Source organism: Planococcus citri, chromosome 5 (assembly GCF_950023065.1).
Source record: "Planococcus citri chromosome 5, ihPlaCitr1.1, whole genome shotgun sequence".
Lineage (NCBI taxonomy): Eukaryota > Metazoa > Arthropoda > Insecta > Hemiptera > Pseudococcidae > Planococcus > Planococcus citri.
The window spans coordinates 6,304,212-6,321,186 of NC_088681.1; the positions used below are offsets into that span (position 1 = coordinate 6,304,212).

The 16,975-nt window shown below is 36.5% G+C and overlaps 1 protein-coding gene across 4 annotated transcripts in view; it reads right to left on the reverse strand.

Annotated features, from left to right (window-relative positions):
- The window catches only part of LOC135849107 (zinc finger protein 37-like), a 58,462-nt gene that overhangs the window by 8,656 nt on the left and 32,831 nt on the right, over nucleotides 1–16,975 (reverse strand). The window contains exon 10 of one of the 4 annotated variants that reach the window (XM_065369347.1): nucleotides 2,977–3,652. The exons of 1 other annotated variant lie outside the window; for it this stretch is intronic. In XM_065369347.1, coding sequence (XP_065225419.1) covers nucleotides 3,038–3,652 — 615 coding nt within the window. In that variant the 3' untranslated portion in view covers nucleotides 2,977–3,037. Of the gene's footprint in view, nucleotides 1–2,976; nucleotides 3,653–8,293; nucleotides 8,929–14,682; nucleotides 15,357–16,975 lie in introns of those variants that run through there. 2 more of the 4 variants (XM_065369351.1, XM_065369350.1) reach the window with 2 other exon arrangements.

Consider the following 16,975-nt stretch of genomic DNA (forward strand, 5'->3'; position numbering starts at 1 on the left):
TTATGACAAAATTCTCAGAATGGTGTCCTAAATGACATACTAAAACCCACCCTAAATCTGCGTGGAGCTTCTCCCCCCCCCCAGACCCACATTTGTGCCACTTAGCACAGTTTTTCGCGATCTTCTCGCGAGAAGTTGATTTTACACCAAAAATAGCTTCATTTTTGTGTTCTATGTCAAGTTTCCGATCTAGTGATATATCAACTGTCCTTCTACTCTCAAGGGGGTGGGGCTAGAACCATTCAAATAAGGGAGGTTTTCTGAAAAACACATAAAGGCTGTACGCGCCTAAGAGGTGTGAAATGGTCCCCAAAAGCGTTCGAGTTGATATTAGCATGGAAGATGGGTACCATTGAGAAACTTCCGTGTAAAAAATTTCAGATCCACATCCTCTCCCCCTTTTGAGGAACCCCCCGTTTCTGAAATTTCAATAACACTTTTCTGAGCCCCATTTCAACCAATTTTGAAAATTTTTCAGTATGTTATGTATAATTCTTAGTAGGAAGTTTCTCAATGGTACCCATCTTCCATGCTAATATCAACTCAAGCGCTTTCGGGGACCATTTCACCTCTCTTAGGCGCCTATAACCTTCATGTATTTTTCAGGAAGCCCCCCTTATTTGAATGGTTCTGGCTCCACCCCCCTTGGGGTAGAAGGACAGTTAATATATCACTAACTAGATCGGAAATTTGACATAGAACACAAAAATAAAGCTATTTTCGACGTAAACTCAACTCCTCGCTAGAAAATCGCAATAAACTGTGCTAGGCAGCACAAATGTGGGTCTGGGGGGAAAAGAAGCTTCACGCGGATTTAAGAGTGGGTTTTAGTATGTCATTTAGGACACCATTCTGAGCATTTTTGTGCAAAAAAAAATGTCCCCCAATTTATTCCAAGTTGAGTTCTCATATGAGCTAATTTGACTAGATTATACAGACATCCACAAATTTTCAACATCAAGAGTTTTAACTTCCTCCCCCTGCCACTTCTTTGTGGTTTTGAGTGAAAATATCTTTAAAATCGTGTTCAGCGCATCAAAAAACCTACATTTAGACACCCCACATGATAATTTTCAAAATTTGGAGTTTTTACCCCCTCCCCCCACCTCTCCTTTGGGGTTTTGAGTGAAAATATCTTCAAAATCGTGTTCAGCGCATTAAAAAACCTACATTTAGACACCCCGCATGAAAATTTTCAAAATTTTGAGTTTTTACCCCCTCCCCCTCCCCCTCCTGTGGGGTTTTGAGTAAAAATACTTTCAAAATTGTGTTCAGCGCATTAAAAAACCTACATTTAGACACCCCACATGAAAATTTTCAAAATTTTGAGTTTTTACCCCCTCCCCCTACCTCCCCTTTGGGGTTTTGAGTGAAAATACCTTCAAAATCGTGTTCAGCGCATTAAAAAACCCCTATACCCCAAATTTCAATTTTTTTCCTCCTAAATATTTTCACATCCCACTGTGGGGGGGGGGGGGTCATACAAACCCTAAAAATCTAAAAATCTCAAAATCGATTTTTATTGAGATGTAACCTTATTACTCCCAAGGTGCGATATGTCGTAAGTTTTGCCTAAATTAGATAAACAGGCTAAGTAATAGGACATTGCTCTCTCTCTCTCTAAAAAAAAAAAATGAAAAAAGAAGATACGAAAAATATTTTTATTACGAAAAAAATACGTCATTTTCTTTCGTTTTTTTACCTACTAGGTATTGTTGAAAAAATGTACAAAATAATTATTAAAATGTTGTGCAAAATGATTGAAAAATTATCAATCAATAAAAAATTAAAAAAGTTGGTTTGAAAATACTGTACTTAGTTGAAATTCGTTGTAAAAATTAATGAAACACATGGCATGAGAAAAATACATACCTAATTATGTATTGAAAACTAGAAGTACTGACAATCACGGAAAAATTTCATAAAAATAATCATAAATGGCTCAATAGTCAATTGACATCAAAATCAACTTGATCAACAAAATTGCTGCTTTCAAGTTTCAAAATTCAATGACTAAAAATCTGTAAAAAATATACATTTTTTAAAAAATGAAAATATTCTAATTAAATTTCTCAAAATTGAAAAAAGTGGTGTCACCGAAATCTCTCAAATTAGAAATTACTAGAAAATTGATTTTTAAAAATGATTGAAATGAAATTTAATTTGTAAAAAACTTGCCCACAATTTTGCAACTTCCCCCAAATTAAGGAGAGCCTCTTTCAAAATTCAAAACCAAAAAATGGTCACTCAAACAGCAACTTTATAAAACCCTCCTCCTTTCATAACTTCGATTCACACACACGAGCATAAAATACTGAGAAATTCTTAAACCATTTTGTACTTTTTTCAGTTTTTTTTTTTTTTTTTTCAGAGTAACCCCCAATTTGGGCATTTTTGTACTCTAACGAAAAACGAAACGAAATAAAGAAATAACGGGAAACTGAAATTAAAATATAACGATAAACAGAAATATCTGTGTAACAAAATAATGGAAAAATAACGTAACGAAAAACTTTACAAATCTGAAACGAAACGAAAACGATATATGGTGGGTTTGGTTTTTTCAATTCAATTTCTTTTTTTCTAAATTGTTATTTTTGAATAAATTGGTTTTCATTTTTTCCAACATATTGGTATTTCGTTGTTGTTTTTAAATTTTACAATAAGAAGTTGAAATGGTTGTAGTAAGTAATGGTTAAAATCAATTGAAAAACATGGTTATAATAATATGATGGTTTTATTAGGTTTTGGTGGTTTCAAGCCCTGATAAAAAATTTGGTGAAACATATTTGTTGGATTGGTTTTTTTGGGGGAGGGGGGGAGGGAGTGAGGACACAAAATTTTTCGGAATTAGGGACTAGAGCTCACGAAACCCTTAATGCGACACTGCGCTAATCTCTAAGAATAAACTGAATTTTAGAAATCGCTCAAGTTTAATGTCAAGTTTTTTCAAATTGAAAAAAAAAAAAAAAACAACAAGCACATTCGAATCTAAACACACTTAGATATAGGTAGGTATGTAGTTAAATACTGAAATTTAAGTACATTTAGATGATATAATGTGATGTGCTAAGTTGGTCTTATCGCTGAATTTCTTGCCACAATGGGAACACTCAAAACGAGGGCCCTCCACATGGATACGTTCGTGCCTTGCCATGCCGTAATTATGCTTGAATTTTTGGTTGCAAATGCGGCATTCGAAGGGTCTCTCTTCACTATGCGCCGCCCGTTGGTGCCTCTTGAGATGATACTTTCGAGCAAAACGTTTGCTACACGATTTGCATGAAAATGGTCTCTTACGGGAATGTAGTTTCATGTGTCTAATGAGATAATCTTTGGAGTATAACTTTTCCCCGCAATCAGCGCATTCAAAACCAGGTCTAATCGCATGCAAGCGTTCGTGCCTCAATTTACTGGCATACCGGTTGAATCGTCTGCCACAAGTGCTACATTTGTAAGGTTTCTTTTCACTATGCGTTGATACATGCTCAATAAAATCGCTTTTATTAGTGAACTGTTTGTCACAGACTGGGCAGCAAACCGGCTTCGGATGTTGTTGCTGCTGGTGTGTTAACCAACCACGTTCGCGGGAAAACAATGCACCACAAATATCGCAGCGATAGGGGAATGAATTCCGAATCCGTACCTCTACCTACAGGAAAACAAGATCGTATTGCAAATGACAGGTCGTTTTCTTTTGAATAATTGTGTTGCCAACATAGTCATGCTTGGAGCTCGGATTTTTATCATAAATGCACATGGAAAAACTCGGGAAAAAATTGGAAAAACAATTTTTTAAAAATTTTTTCTCATCGCGTTGAAGCGATTTGTATGATAACATAAAATTGATTATTCAAAGTAAAATTGAAGATTTAAACCTTTTATTTTTTTGAATTTCTTGATTTTCTAGTCTTCCCCTCACCAACATAAAAAATGAAAAATCCTTTCTGTAGATACCCATAGGTACTTATTGATGTGATTTTGATGGATAAGGCCATATTTTGTCATAATTTGATCAAAATAAATGCGTACCTATTTTATGCATATAAAATTATTTTTCAAAAGCATAAAAATCCTAGCTCCAGTCATGCTGCATGAATATCAAATGAAGCATATATTACGAGAAAATAAGCATTTCCTACACACTCGGAAAAAAGTTCATTTCATCAAGAAATAAAATTGTATGGTAGCGCAATATTGGCTCTTTTGTACCAACAAGTATTTTTGAACATAGGTACTTATAGGTACATATTGAAATTGAAATTGGGAACAGAAATTGAATGATGGTTTTGTAAAAATGTCGAGAAGCCATTCGCAACATTCAACATGTTCTGAGAAAAATTGTCCAGTTCCAAAATGTAGCATTTGTGATTCTGCGTCGATCTAGGCCATCACCACTAAAATCCAAGACCACGCACTTATAGTTCATGTCACAAACGAGTAGCAGATCCAATTCCCCGAACCCAACACAGGCCAATTATATGCGAAATTAAGGCGGTCATCAGCCCAATTAAATGTGAAAACCCACCTCCTAGATTCAATTTCAAAAAGGCCAATTGGGAATCTTTTAAACAGGCAATTGAAGAAAAGATAGACGACCTACTGCCAATACCAGAAAATTATGAACTCTTCAATGAAATTGTTAAGAAAGCCTCAAAAGATCATATTCCAAGGGGAGCAAGAAATGAGTACATCTCCGGAATGGAGCTGCACCTCATGACACAATATAAGGAGTATGTTAAAAAATTCAATGAAAATCCCTTCAGTGAGGAAACCATTGAACTAGGAAATCAATTAGCAAGTGATAAATAGCAGAATCCAGACAGAAAAAATGGCAGGAATTAGTAGAAAATCTGGACTTCTGCAAAGATAGCCGAAGAGCCTGGCAACTGTTGAAGAGACTTGACGGAGGCAAAACTCAACAGAGTACTAAGGTCAATCAACTAGTAAGTTTCCCTTATTCAGAAAATTAAGAAAGGAAGTACCTAGGAACTTGAAATTTTCAGGGAATCTTGATACAACCTTTGAGCACCACTCTGCAAAATTTTATTCGGATCCGTTCAGTAGTTCGTTTATAATGACAGTTTGAAGATGTGATAGGAGTTTTATAGCGTGTCCGAGGTTCAAGAGGCTCAACTAGGAGTAAAAAAAATTTTAATTTCGAAAAAAATACGTCAATGGATTTTTACAGATGCCTACTGATCCTCCATGAAGAAAAAATTGTCCTAATTTGAACAATATGTGAGTGGTGCTGAAAATCCAGCGGGAGCGCACGAGTGTGATAAGTGATCACAGGGTAGGTTGCACAACTAGAGTTTCAAAAACAAACTCAGCAGCCAAAATTGATAAAATTATATGCAATAATCTTAATATCAGTATCAAAAACATCATATATGAGCATGATGCTTCATATTTGACTGCCTAAAAAACATTATTGAACTTTGAAAGTCATTTTCAGTACCCCAAAATTTGAATGTGCTGCATCACAAACAAAATTTCGCTGTTCATGTTGCTGCATGTCAAAAGAATTGTCAGAATTTGTGTAAGAATGATGTAAACAAGTTCCTTAACACAATGGTAACCAAAAACAGGGTTGAGTGCATCACTATGCCTCGCAAATTTGGCACAATCCCCATCGTGAAATCAATTTAAGTTTCAACTCGAACCCGCTATACAACTCCTACCACATCTTCAAACTCTCATTATAAATGAACAACTGAACGGATCCGAATAAAATTTTGCAGAGTGGTGCTCAAAGGTTGTATCAAGATTCCCTGAAAATTTCAAGTTCCTAGGTATTTCCCTTCCTAATTTTCTGAACAAGGGAAACTTACTTGTTGATTGACCTTTGTAATTTAACTCAGATTACAGCTAACCAAGTAGCCCATCAACTACTCCTGAATGGCAAGACAGACAGCAAAAGCATCCGAACAAAAGTGGTAAGATGTATGGATGGGGAAGTAAATAACTTTGCCACACCAATTACTAACAAAGAAGTGAAGTCCGCAATCAAATTGTCCAAAAATAGGAAGGCTGCTGGTGTGGATAACATGTACACTGAACAGATCAAAAACTTTGGACCAAAGGCAATAAATTGGATCCAAAAAATGTTTAATGCCTGTATAGAAACTTCAAAAATGCCAAGACTATGGGGACAGGCACATGTTATTGCATTACAGAACCCAGGCAAAGATGCAAATGACTCAAAGAGTTACAGGCCTATCTCCCTGTTGTGTCATCTATACAAGATTTTTGAAAGAGTCATTTTAAATCGCATGGCTGACTGCATAGATGAAGGGCTAATCAGACAGCAAGCTGGATTTAGACCTGGAAAATCATGCACTGGCCAGATATTACACCTAACACAGCACATTGAGGATGGCTTTGAAAAGAAGAAAGTCACTGGAGTAGTGTTTGTTGACCTCACAGCAGCTTTTGACACAGTATGCCACCGACTACTCCAGTATAAGGTGTACCAACTTACAAAGGATTTTAAATTTACACAGATAGTCACTATGATGATGAAAGACAGAAGATTCTATGTGACACTCAATGGTAAAAACAGCACCTGGAGGCGGCAAAAGAATGGATTGCCTCAGGGTAGTGTTCTGTCACCAATTCTCTTCAACATTTACACCAATGACCAACCAATTGGACCAGATACTAACCACTTTCTGTATGCAGATGATCTTGCACTAACTGCCCAACATGATACGTTTGCGGAGGTGGAGGACACACTAAACCAGGCTATAGAAGAACTGGACACATGCTATAAAGATAACCACCTCAAACCAAATCCAACAAAGACAGAGACATGCTCTTTCCATCTCAGAAACCATGAAGCAAAGGAACAATTAATTGAATATTCAATGTGGTGGAACAGATCTGAAGCATGCAGATAACCCCAAATACCTGGATGTAACCCTAGATAGGTCTTTGACCTACAAAAGGCACTGCGAGGCAACTAAAATGAAAGTTGCAGCCAGAACAAATATAATTCGCAAACTAGCAGGCAGCAGCTGGGGAGCTAAGCCCCAAGTTATGAGAGCATCTGCACTGGCACTGTGCTATTCAGTGGGCGAGTATGCCTGCCCTGTTTGGAGTCGTTCAGCACATCCAAGCAAAGTTGATATACCCTTAAACGAAGCATGTAGATTAGTGACAGGGTGCTTACGCCCAACACCATGGAATACCCTATATGAGTTGAGTGGAATTGCCCCACCAGCAGTCAGACGTGAAGTTGCATCCAGGGTAGAGAAGACCAAGATGCTAAAAAATCTGCTGCATCCTATGTAATGGATATGAAGAACTGACAGAAACCTGCCTCAGATCTAGACACAGTTTCATGAAAACAGTTGAAGAACTAATAGATACTCCTAGCACAGACAGATGTCGCATATGGAATGCAGGTGGCCAGGGAAGAACTAGGCAGGAAGGCCTACCAAGTGGAGAATACTTGAAATATGGACTGTGGAAAACACTTAACAGATTGAGGAGCGGAGTCACAAGGTCAAAGTACAACCTTCATAGATGGCAGTTGGCTGATGATGATCTGTGTGAATGCGGCGATGTTCAGACTGACAGACACTTATTTGAGTGTGAACTATCTGAATGGGACACTTGATGATGAAGCAGTTAGATTCCTGGAGTACTGGCAGGGGAAGGGTATTTAGATTTAGATGTAGATTAAGATTTAGATTGCGTTTTTCATGTTAATTTAGGCATGTTGACCAGATATGAGAAAAAAAAAATTCGACATTTATGCCAATATTAGAAATTGATAATAAAGCACCCCTCCCCCACCCTCCAATCCTCTGGGACAACTTTTTTCTCACAGAATACATCCAAATAAGGAAGGGGGCGGGGTGCATTATTATTTATTTCTAATATCATATATCACACTTTGGGAGTAATAAGGTTACATCTCAAAAAGGTGAAATTTTACAGGAGAGTGATTTTCTTTTTTTTTAAAAATTGGTTTCATTATTTTATCAACTTATAATTGATGAAATATAAACTGCACTTTGAAATACTCGATTCAAGTATTTAAACATACTACTCGTATTTACAACGGATAAAAATATGTAGGTACATTAAAATAAAAAAAATAGAAAACCGCACAATGCAAACGTTAACGAATATGAATACGTAATTAGCGAATTAGAATATCGGAGATCGCGTGATGGGATATTATCGATATTTCGGTATAGAATAAACTGAATTTAAGGAATCGCTCAAGTTTAGAGTCAAGTTTTTCCAAATTGAAAAAGAAAAACAAAACAAAGAAAAAACACATTCGAATCTAAACACACTTAGGTATGTAGTTACTTAAATACTGAAATTTAAGTAAGCCCTACATTTAGATGATATGTGATGTGCTAAGGTGCGCTTATCGCTGAATTTCTTGCCACAACGGGAACACTCAAATTGAGGGCCCTCCACATGGAAACGTTCGTGCCTTGTCTTATTCCCTTGGTGCCTGAATTGTTGGTTGCATATGCGGCATTTGAAGGGTTTCTCTTTAGTATGCGTCCGTTGGTGCGAAGTAAGTTGTACTTTTTGAGTGAAACGTTTGCTACACGTTTGACAAGAAAACCGTTTCACACCGGAATGTATTCTCTGGTGTAGAGTGAGAGAATTTTTGCAAGAAAACTTTTTCCCGCAAACAGTGCACTCAAAATAATCTCTTTCCATATGCACGCGTTCTTGCTTCAATTTATCGGAATTGGACTGTTTGTAGCGTTTCTTTTCTTTATGTGTCAATCGATGGGCAATTAAATCGCTTTCATTAGCAAACTGTTTGTCACAGTGGCAGTGAAACGGCTTCGTACGTTGATGCTGGTGTCTTGCCCAATCACGTTTGCAGGAAAAGATTGTACCACAAATATGGCAGGGGTAGGAGAATGAATTCCGCATCCTTACCTCTACCTACATGAAAACAAGATCGTATCGTAAATGACAAGTCCTTTTTTTGAATAATTGTGTTTGCAACAAATTCATGCTGAATAAATATCAAAATGAAGCATAAATTATAAGGAAAAAAAACATTTCCTACACACTCAAAAAAAAAAAGAGTTCATTTCGTCAAAAAATAAATTGTATATTGGCCCTTTCGTACCTACGAGTATTTCTGTATATTTTCAGACGATTTCATAAAGGTATTGACTTTTTTGAGATTGAAAAGTTACTCAGAAAATTGTTTGACTTCAAACGTGCCCCTGTAGTACAGGACCAAAGTGAAAATTATGAAAACAATGGCATCGGAAAGATATAAAATTTTTGCGATATTCCTTCGAAAGAGGAACATTTCCCGACCTCGAAACCACCATTACATTTTTGAGATCGAATTGCAAAACCGATCCAGGGGTTCTCAAAGTTGTGAAAATTGAGCACCTCCGTTGTCATCTGTTTTTGCCAATTAATCCTAACCAAAAGGGGGTAGAGGGGTGCTTGTGGTCTCAAATGACTCGTATCGGATCACTCTTGAAATATCTACCCATGACCGCTCTCATTTAGTGATACCCAACATTTCAGTGGTTTCCAAAGTTGAATTTTTTTGTTCCAAGTTTTTGAAGTCACGCATTCAAACGAATAAGTATTGTCAGTAAATGAATTTTGCAATCGAAAAATGTTTCAGATAAAAAATTTGCTAAATTTTATGACGATTTCAAAAATGTGTCATTTTTTCCCTTAGCATTGATAGGGGTCGAGGTGAGGGGGTTGGAACGTCTAAAAACGTGATCTAAAAAAGTTGCATCCAAACCTGAATTTGAATTTCTCACGAGGGTTTACCATTGAACTGTTCTCTTCAGTTGAACTTGAGATTGTTCTCGATACACGCAACCACAATCCACTCCCCCACGCCTCACCTCCCTCGCTAGAGCTTTAATAACTACTAAAAGTGCACTGAAATAGCTTCACTTATATGAGGTTATGTTGCTGAAGTGTTGACTCGAAATGAGCTAAAGATACCTCTCGATGCACTTGGCCATGATACCACCCCTCCTCCTTCTGTTACTGCTCCATTATCAATAAAGGTACATACATTTCTGAACTTGAAAGTTGTAATATTTTTACAACAAAATTATTCTATGAAATAAAATGAAAAAAGAAAAACGATAATTATAGGATAGTATAAGGGGTTGAAAACTGAAATAAAATATACATGTATAGTGACCGGACAATCAGGTCTTTTTTGTATTTCCTTCTTTAGGGGACGCTAAATCGTAAATTGAAGTTGCAATTCCCCAATTTTCATAACCCCGCCTGGTGGCTAGCACTGTTTTGAGAAAAAAATCAAATACTAAAAAAATATTTTTGGAAGTACATACATATAAGCTTTTTGAAATGAAAAATTTTGGTCACTTTTTAGCTCTCCCGGTAATAATATTTCATGAATCGAAATTCTCAATGTGGCAAACTTGATAGATTTTGTACTAATTGGATAATTTTGACCTAAAAAAAATTCAAAATTTTTTGAAAAAGTTACCAGAATTTATTTTTTTAGTTTTGTATGGCAATTTTTCGATATTTTCGAACTTTCCTTTTGAGAAAACTGCTACACTGCGTCCCTCCATCGCTCTCCCTCACAAAATAAGCTCCGGTGGAACTGGTGACAATTTATTCCACTCACTTTACCTCAAAAATAAAAGATGGATGAGATGTCTTTAAAAATAGAATTTTTAATAAATTTCAATTTTTCAAAATCGAAAATTGAAATTCACATTTACAGAAAAAAATCACACTGGACACCAATTTTCACAACCTTTGTGAACCCGTGGATCGGTTTTGCAATTCGATCTCAAAAATGTAATGGTGGTTTCGGGGTCAGGAAATGGTCCCCTTCCAAGGAAATATCGCGAAAATATATCTTTTAAATCACTAGTAGCCGACTAGCCGTTGGTATATGTTGTTTTCTATCAATTTCTGGCGTAAAATGCAATCTTGGGGTCAAAAGTGGACTTCGAGTGATTATGGAGGCTTAAGTGGGGGTGTGGGGGTTGATTGTGGATACGTGCATCGGAAAATATGTAAAGTTCATTAATTAGAGTCAACACTTTAGCAACATACACCTCATAAGTAAAGCTATTTCAGGTTCAGAGTGCACTTTCAGTAGGTATTGAATATCTAGCGAGGGGGTTGAGGCGTGGGGGAGTGGATTGTGGTCGCGTGTATCGAGAACAACCTTAGGTTCAACTGAAGAGAACAGTTCAATGGTAAAACCTCGTGAGAAATTCAAATTCAGGTTTGGATGCAACTTTTTTAGATCACGTTTTTAGACGTTCCAACCCCCTCACCTCGACCCCTATCAATGCTAAGGGAAAAAATGACACATTTTTGAAATCGTCATAAAATTTTGCAAATTTTTTATCTGAAACATTTTTTGATTGCAAAATTCATTTACTGACAATATTTGTTTGAATGCGTGACTTCAAAAACTTGGAATACAAAAATTCAACTTTGGGAACCACTGAAATGTTGGGTATCACTAAATGAGAACGGTCATGGGTAGATATTTCAAGAGTGATCCAATACGAGTTATTTGAGACCATAAGCACCCCTCTACCTCCTTTTGGTTAGAATTTATTGGCCAAAACAGATGACAACGGAGGTGCTCAATTTTCACAATTTTGGGAACCCCCTGGATCGGTTTTGCAATTCGATCTCAAAAATGTAATGGTGGTTTTGGGGTCGGGAAATGGTCCCCTTTCGAAGGAATATCGCAAAAATTTTATATCTTTCCGATGCCACTCTTGCGATTTTGAAACGATAGACCGACATGGTACCTGTACTACTGGAAAGGAAGACTCAAAAAAGAGCATTTTCGAAAAAAAAAAACGCGGTTTTCTCGCCATAGCTCCCTATTCAACTTGTTTCGAGAAAAATTGTCCAGTTCCCAAATGTAGCATGCATCGATCTAACCTAACATCACTAAAATCCAGACTACTTTATAGTTCAGCATGCTAATAGGAATAGATGCAACCCCCTTACTCTCTTATCCTTTGGGACAACTTTTTTTTTCTTGAAGGGGACATCTTGAGCAATATTTTAAACGAAACTTGTTAGAAAAAAAAGTTGGTCTCACTAACAAAATAAAGGCCACTTTGATTAACAGGTCAGCCAAGTCGCACATTTTACTTTCCAACGTAGGACTCGCATGCAATTTTCTGATCTACAAATAGACAAAAGAGCATGCAAAAATTCATCACCAACTAAAATTTCAAGTGCGAAATTGTGTTTTTTTGTTTTCTGGTGAATTTTCGAAAATCAAATTTGGACTAAAAATGAGGGGCGAGGAATCAATATTTTACCAAAGTGATCTAGTAATCTGAAATTTAGGATTCGCTGCATAATCGACCCGTATCCAATCGATTTGGCAGGTCCTTTTCTTTTGAATAGTTGTGTTGCCAACACATAGTCATGCTTAGAGCTCGGATTTTCATGATTGGTCATATTTTCATTCATCGCAGAAGATCGCGCATATCCTATGGATTTATGTGAATCATACAATTCTGAGTAAAATGAACCCAACTTATTGGCAGTTGACGCATATCTTGCATACATATCTCAGACATTTTAAGCGCATAATCGTTATATTATTTTGACCATTTTTTCCATTTAATCACTTATCAGTCGTATTTTGGAAAGGCTATAGGTGGATAAGTATAGTGAATTTGCCCCCGAGAGCATCAGGGTTGATATTTGCATGAAAGGTGGGTACCCTAAAGCACCTTACGTCAGGAAAGTTTCAGAGCCCCAGATCCCCCTCCCCACCGTTTTTGAGACCCCCCTCCCCTTTTCTGAAATTACAATTTAAAAAAATGTCTCAGCCCCATGTGAACTGATTTTTTCAATTTTTTAGTATGTTGTGAACATCCATAAGAGGTATCCCCACAAAAATTGTCACCCCCCCTCATCCCATAATTTCCCCTCAAAATGGAGTTTTTTTTAGCTTTGTTTACCCGTTTTAGCGATGACCATGATTCGGCACAAAAATGGGAATAGCATTTTCAAGTGTGTCTTTGACTCCTAAAAAACATATATTTTTTTCAAAAAAAAATTTGAGGTGGGCCGTGGTCAAAAATTGAAAAGGCTTACAGAGGGGGTAAACATGGATTCTGGTGTAAATCATTGTGTTTGGTAAACGAGGTGTCGTTTCCATATGAATCGAACCCCCCGAACACGAATACGACGTCCAATTTAATATTACCCTTATCCACACTCCTCCAGTGCCAGTACCCCCACCACAATTTTTACTAATTAATTAAAAGTTGAGCTATTTTCATAAAGTTGGTGTCGTTTCCATATGAATCGACAAGCAACCCTCACGAACCCCCGAGGAGGGTTGAAGACAAACAAATGGTAGTTTGATTAGTAGTTGGGTGAGTAGACTTTGTAAAAAAAATTTCAGCGAAAACGAATGATTTTAAGTGGTAATTTTGATCAATTTATTGGACTGACCTTTTTTGAAACACCTACTCTTTCCACCCCTTTTTTTGGACACCCCCTCTCAAATTGTCGAGAATTTGAAGGGGAACATTTTTCGTCATGGTAGTTTTTCTCAAAAACCTAATATTTACGGAATAAAACGCAAAAAACATGAATCGGAACCGGTTTCGGCCCCTTAAAAAATTTTCCTCCAGGGGTAGGAGAGTCGGCTTTCTTTGGTGGTTCAGAGGGTCCATCCAAACACATTCCCGAAGAAAACATTTAACTTATGTGCCAATTTTTTCATTTTTGACCCTGCTTTTTTACGTTATTTTCCCGCTCAACCTGAAATTGATTATTCAAAGTAAAATTTATGATTTAAACTTCTCATTTTTCCTAATTTTATAGCCATCCCTTCTCCTTTAAAATGAAAAATCTGTTCTATAGATACCAATATTGATATTGCATAAATGTGCATATTCTGATGGATGAGGGCATCTTTTGTCATAATTTGATCAAAAAACATAATAATGCATGTTTTATGCACATAAAATGATTTTTCAAGAGCATAAAAATCTGAGCTCTAATCATGCTGCACAAATATCAAAGAAAATAAGCATTTCCTAAACACTCGAAAAAAAGTTCATTTCATCAAAAAATAAATTGTATGGTGGCAAAATATTGGTCCTTTTTGTACAAACGAGTATTTCTGTATTATTGAAATTAAAATTAGGGTAGGTACATGTCGTTGCTCATTAAAGTCAGACAAATTCTGTAATTTGGTACTTTTAAAGGAAGAGGACGAGAGGGGAGGGGAGATTTGAGCCATAGTTATGTATAACGATAGAAATTGTCTCAGAAAATCTTTTCCTCATCCTTTGCGAATATATAGTACGCTGAAAGAGGGACGAAAACCGACCAAAAAATAATACGTCAACTTCAGAAAAGGGTGAAATTGGCACTTTGCGCGAAGTCATTTTTGAAATCTTAAACGATTTGTCCAGAAAATCGCAAAAATTCAAAAAAATAATTTGGACTATCGAATTGAGAGATTTTGTAATTCACTCCGATTTGCGTTTGGTAACTTCATTAAATCAATAGACATCGAAAAAGAAAAAAAACGTCAAACATAAAATACTATCGTGTATTTTTTCACATAGATAGGTATGTAGGTAAGTTGAAGCACAAGTCGGGTGTCAAATCGATAATAACGTTATAACTGAAGTCAAGTTTTTTTCACGTTGAAAAAAAAAAAACAGAACAAAAAAAACTTAGAAACTGTACACATTTAGACATTTAGGTAGGTAGTTAATTATTGATATTTAAGTACATTTAGATGCTATGTGATTGGCTAAGGTGATCTTATTGCGGAATTTGTTGCTGCAATGGGCACACTCAAAACGAGGGCTCTCCACATGGGTACTCTCGTGCCTTGTCAAATTGCGATAATGCTTGAATTTTTGGCTGCATATGCGGCATTTGAATGGTTTCTTTTTACTATGCGTCCGTTGGTGTTGAAGAAGACTGCCTTTTTCAGTAAAACTTTTGCTACACAATTTGCAAGAAAACGGTTTCACATTGGAATGTAGTTTCAGGTGTGTAATGAGAGTCCCTTTATAGGATAACACTTTTCCGCAATCAGCGCACTCAAAACCAGGTCTTTCCGCATGCAAGAGTTCGTGCCTCCATCTACTGTGATAGATCTTGAATCGTGCGTCGCAAATGCGGCATTTGTAGGGTTTCTTTTCACCATGTGCAGATCTATGTAGAATTAAAAAGCTTTTATAAGCAAACTGTTTGCCACAGACTTTGCAGTGAAACCGCTTCGAATGTTCCCGCTGATGTCTTGACCAATCACGTTCACAGGAAAACAACGTACCACAAATATCACAGCAGTAGGGGAATGAATTCCGTATCAGTACCTGCACCTACAGGATAAAAGATCAGATTGCAAATCGATAAGGGTATAAATCGCAGCTTGGAAGAAATAAGGTTACATCTCAAAAAAGTGAAATTTTACAGGAGAGTGATTTTCTTTTTTTAAAAAATTGATTTATTATTTTTTATCAACTTATAATTAATTGTGAGGAATGAATAGCACCTCATTTTAAAGATCTGGTATCCTACCTTCATTTAGCATCAGGACACTTTGAAAAATAAAATCTTGAAGAGGAAATATTTCAATGTCTGGAAAACATTTTGAGTTATAACCTTTCATTAAAGTTGATGTGGAGGCGAAAAGGAAGCGTCCAAAAAAAATTTAACGTTACTAAAGTTGTAGAGAATTAAATTTCCAATCGACAAAATGTCGTTAGTTTTTTTCTAGAGTGCTTAGTTTTTGAGTTTTTCTCAAAAAACTAAAGATTTCATTATATGTGCAAATTCATTTTTTGAAAAGTGATCAATTTAAAATTTTTTATCCATTTGGTACAAACCAATAAAAAAATGCACTTGTTGTGACTATTTCTATCTGACAAACATTCAAAACAGTCAAAACTGTTTGTTAACACTTTGTATGTACAAAATTTGCTCAAAAAAGGTGGAGTTTTTTCAGGGTCTCTACTAAATCCAAAAAACAAAATTTTGTACCTTTTTCGTACTTTTATCGTATTTTTTTGGTACACTATATTTTTAATAGTTATACTTTGTAGGTACATTGGAGGGAGGGGGTGTATCATGTCATTTCGGCTGCAAAAAGCAAAATTTTAACGTTCTGAGCAGTGTGGTCTGGGTAGTCTACATCCGATGCGAGCCCGGAACGAATACATATAATTTGGTCCATTGAGGTTTTTTGAGAGGGGGAGGGGGTTTGACTGAAAATTTGTCAACAGAACTACGGAAAAACTTCCCATTTTGCTGATTGATATCATATTTAATAAGACTTACAAAAATGTTAATTTTCTGTTTTGAATTTTTGGGGGCCCAGAAGTGATTTTTTCTCAAATTCTAAAAGAAGAATTTGCCAGAGCGAAGCAAGGGCGAAAGTTTTTGAAAATTTGATTTCAAAAGACTTGAAAACAAGACTTTGAAAAAAAAGAGGAAAGGCGCGAGGGTCATTCCACGTCAATCGGACCAAGAAGTGGTAGGTGGGTTCGCCGATTTTTTTGAAATTTTTCCTGTGGAAAGACCTTCCAAAGGGATGACCAATGGCGCAAATCGCAGCCCTCTAGCCCATTTTTAACGGCAGCCAGGGGGTGTCAAAGTTTTCAGTGATCCTAAAATATGTACCATCCATTTCAGCAGTGGATTACTCGATAACCGCAATGCAATACCTATCAAAATGGAACTTTTTCCGATAGTTAGGGGTTTTGAAAGGCTTTTTGGTGATATTAAAGCTCTTTAATACAAGTATGGAAATAGATTATACTCTTAAGAAAGTCATAGGATTTTACGTAAGTTTTACGTACTGCGCAGTGCGCGAGCAAGCATCAAATCAGCTGTTCACGTACAACGTTGCACCCCATTGGTTGCTCCACCCACCTCCACCGCGTGACGACACCAACCTGTCATGCGCAGTACGTAATACATACGTAAAATGCTAAGACTT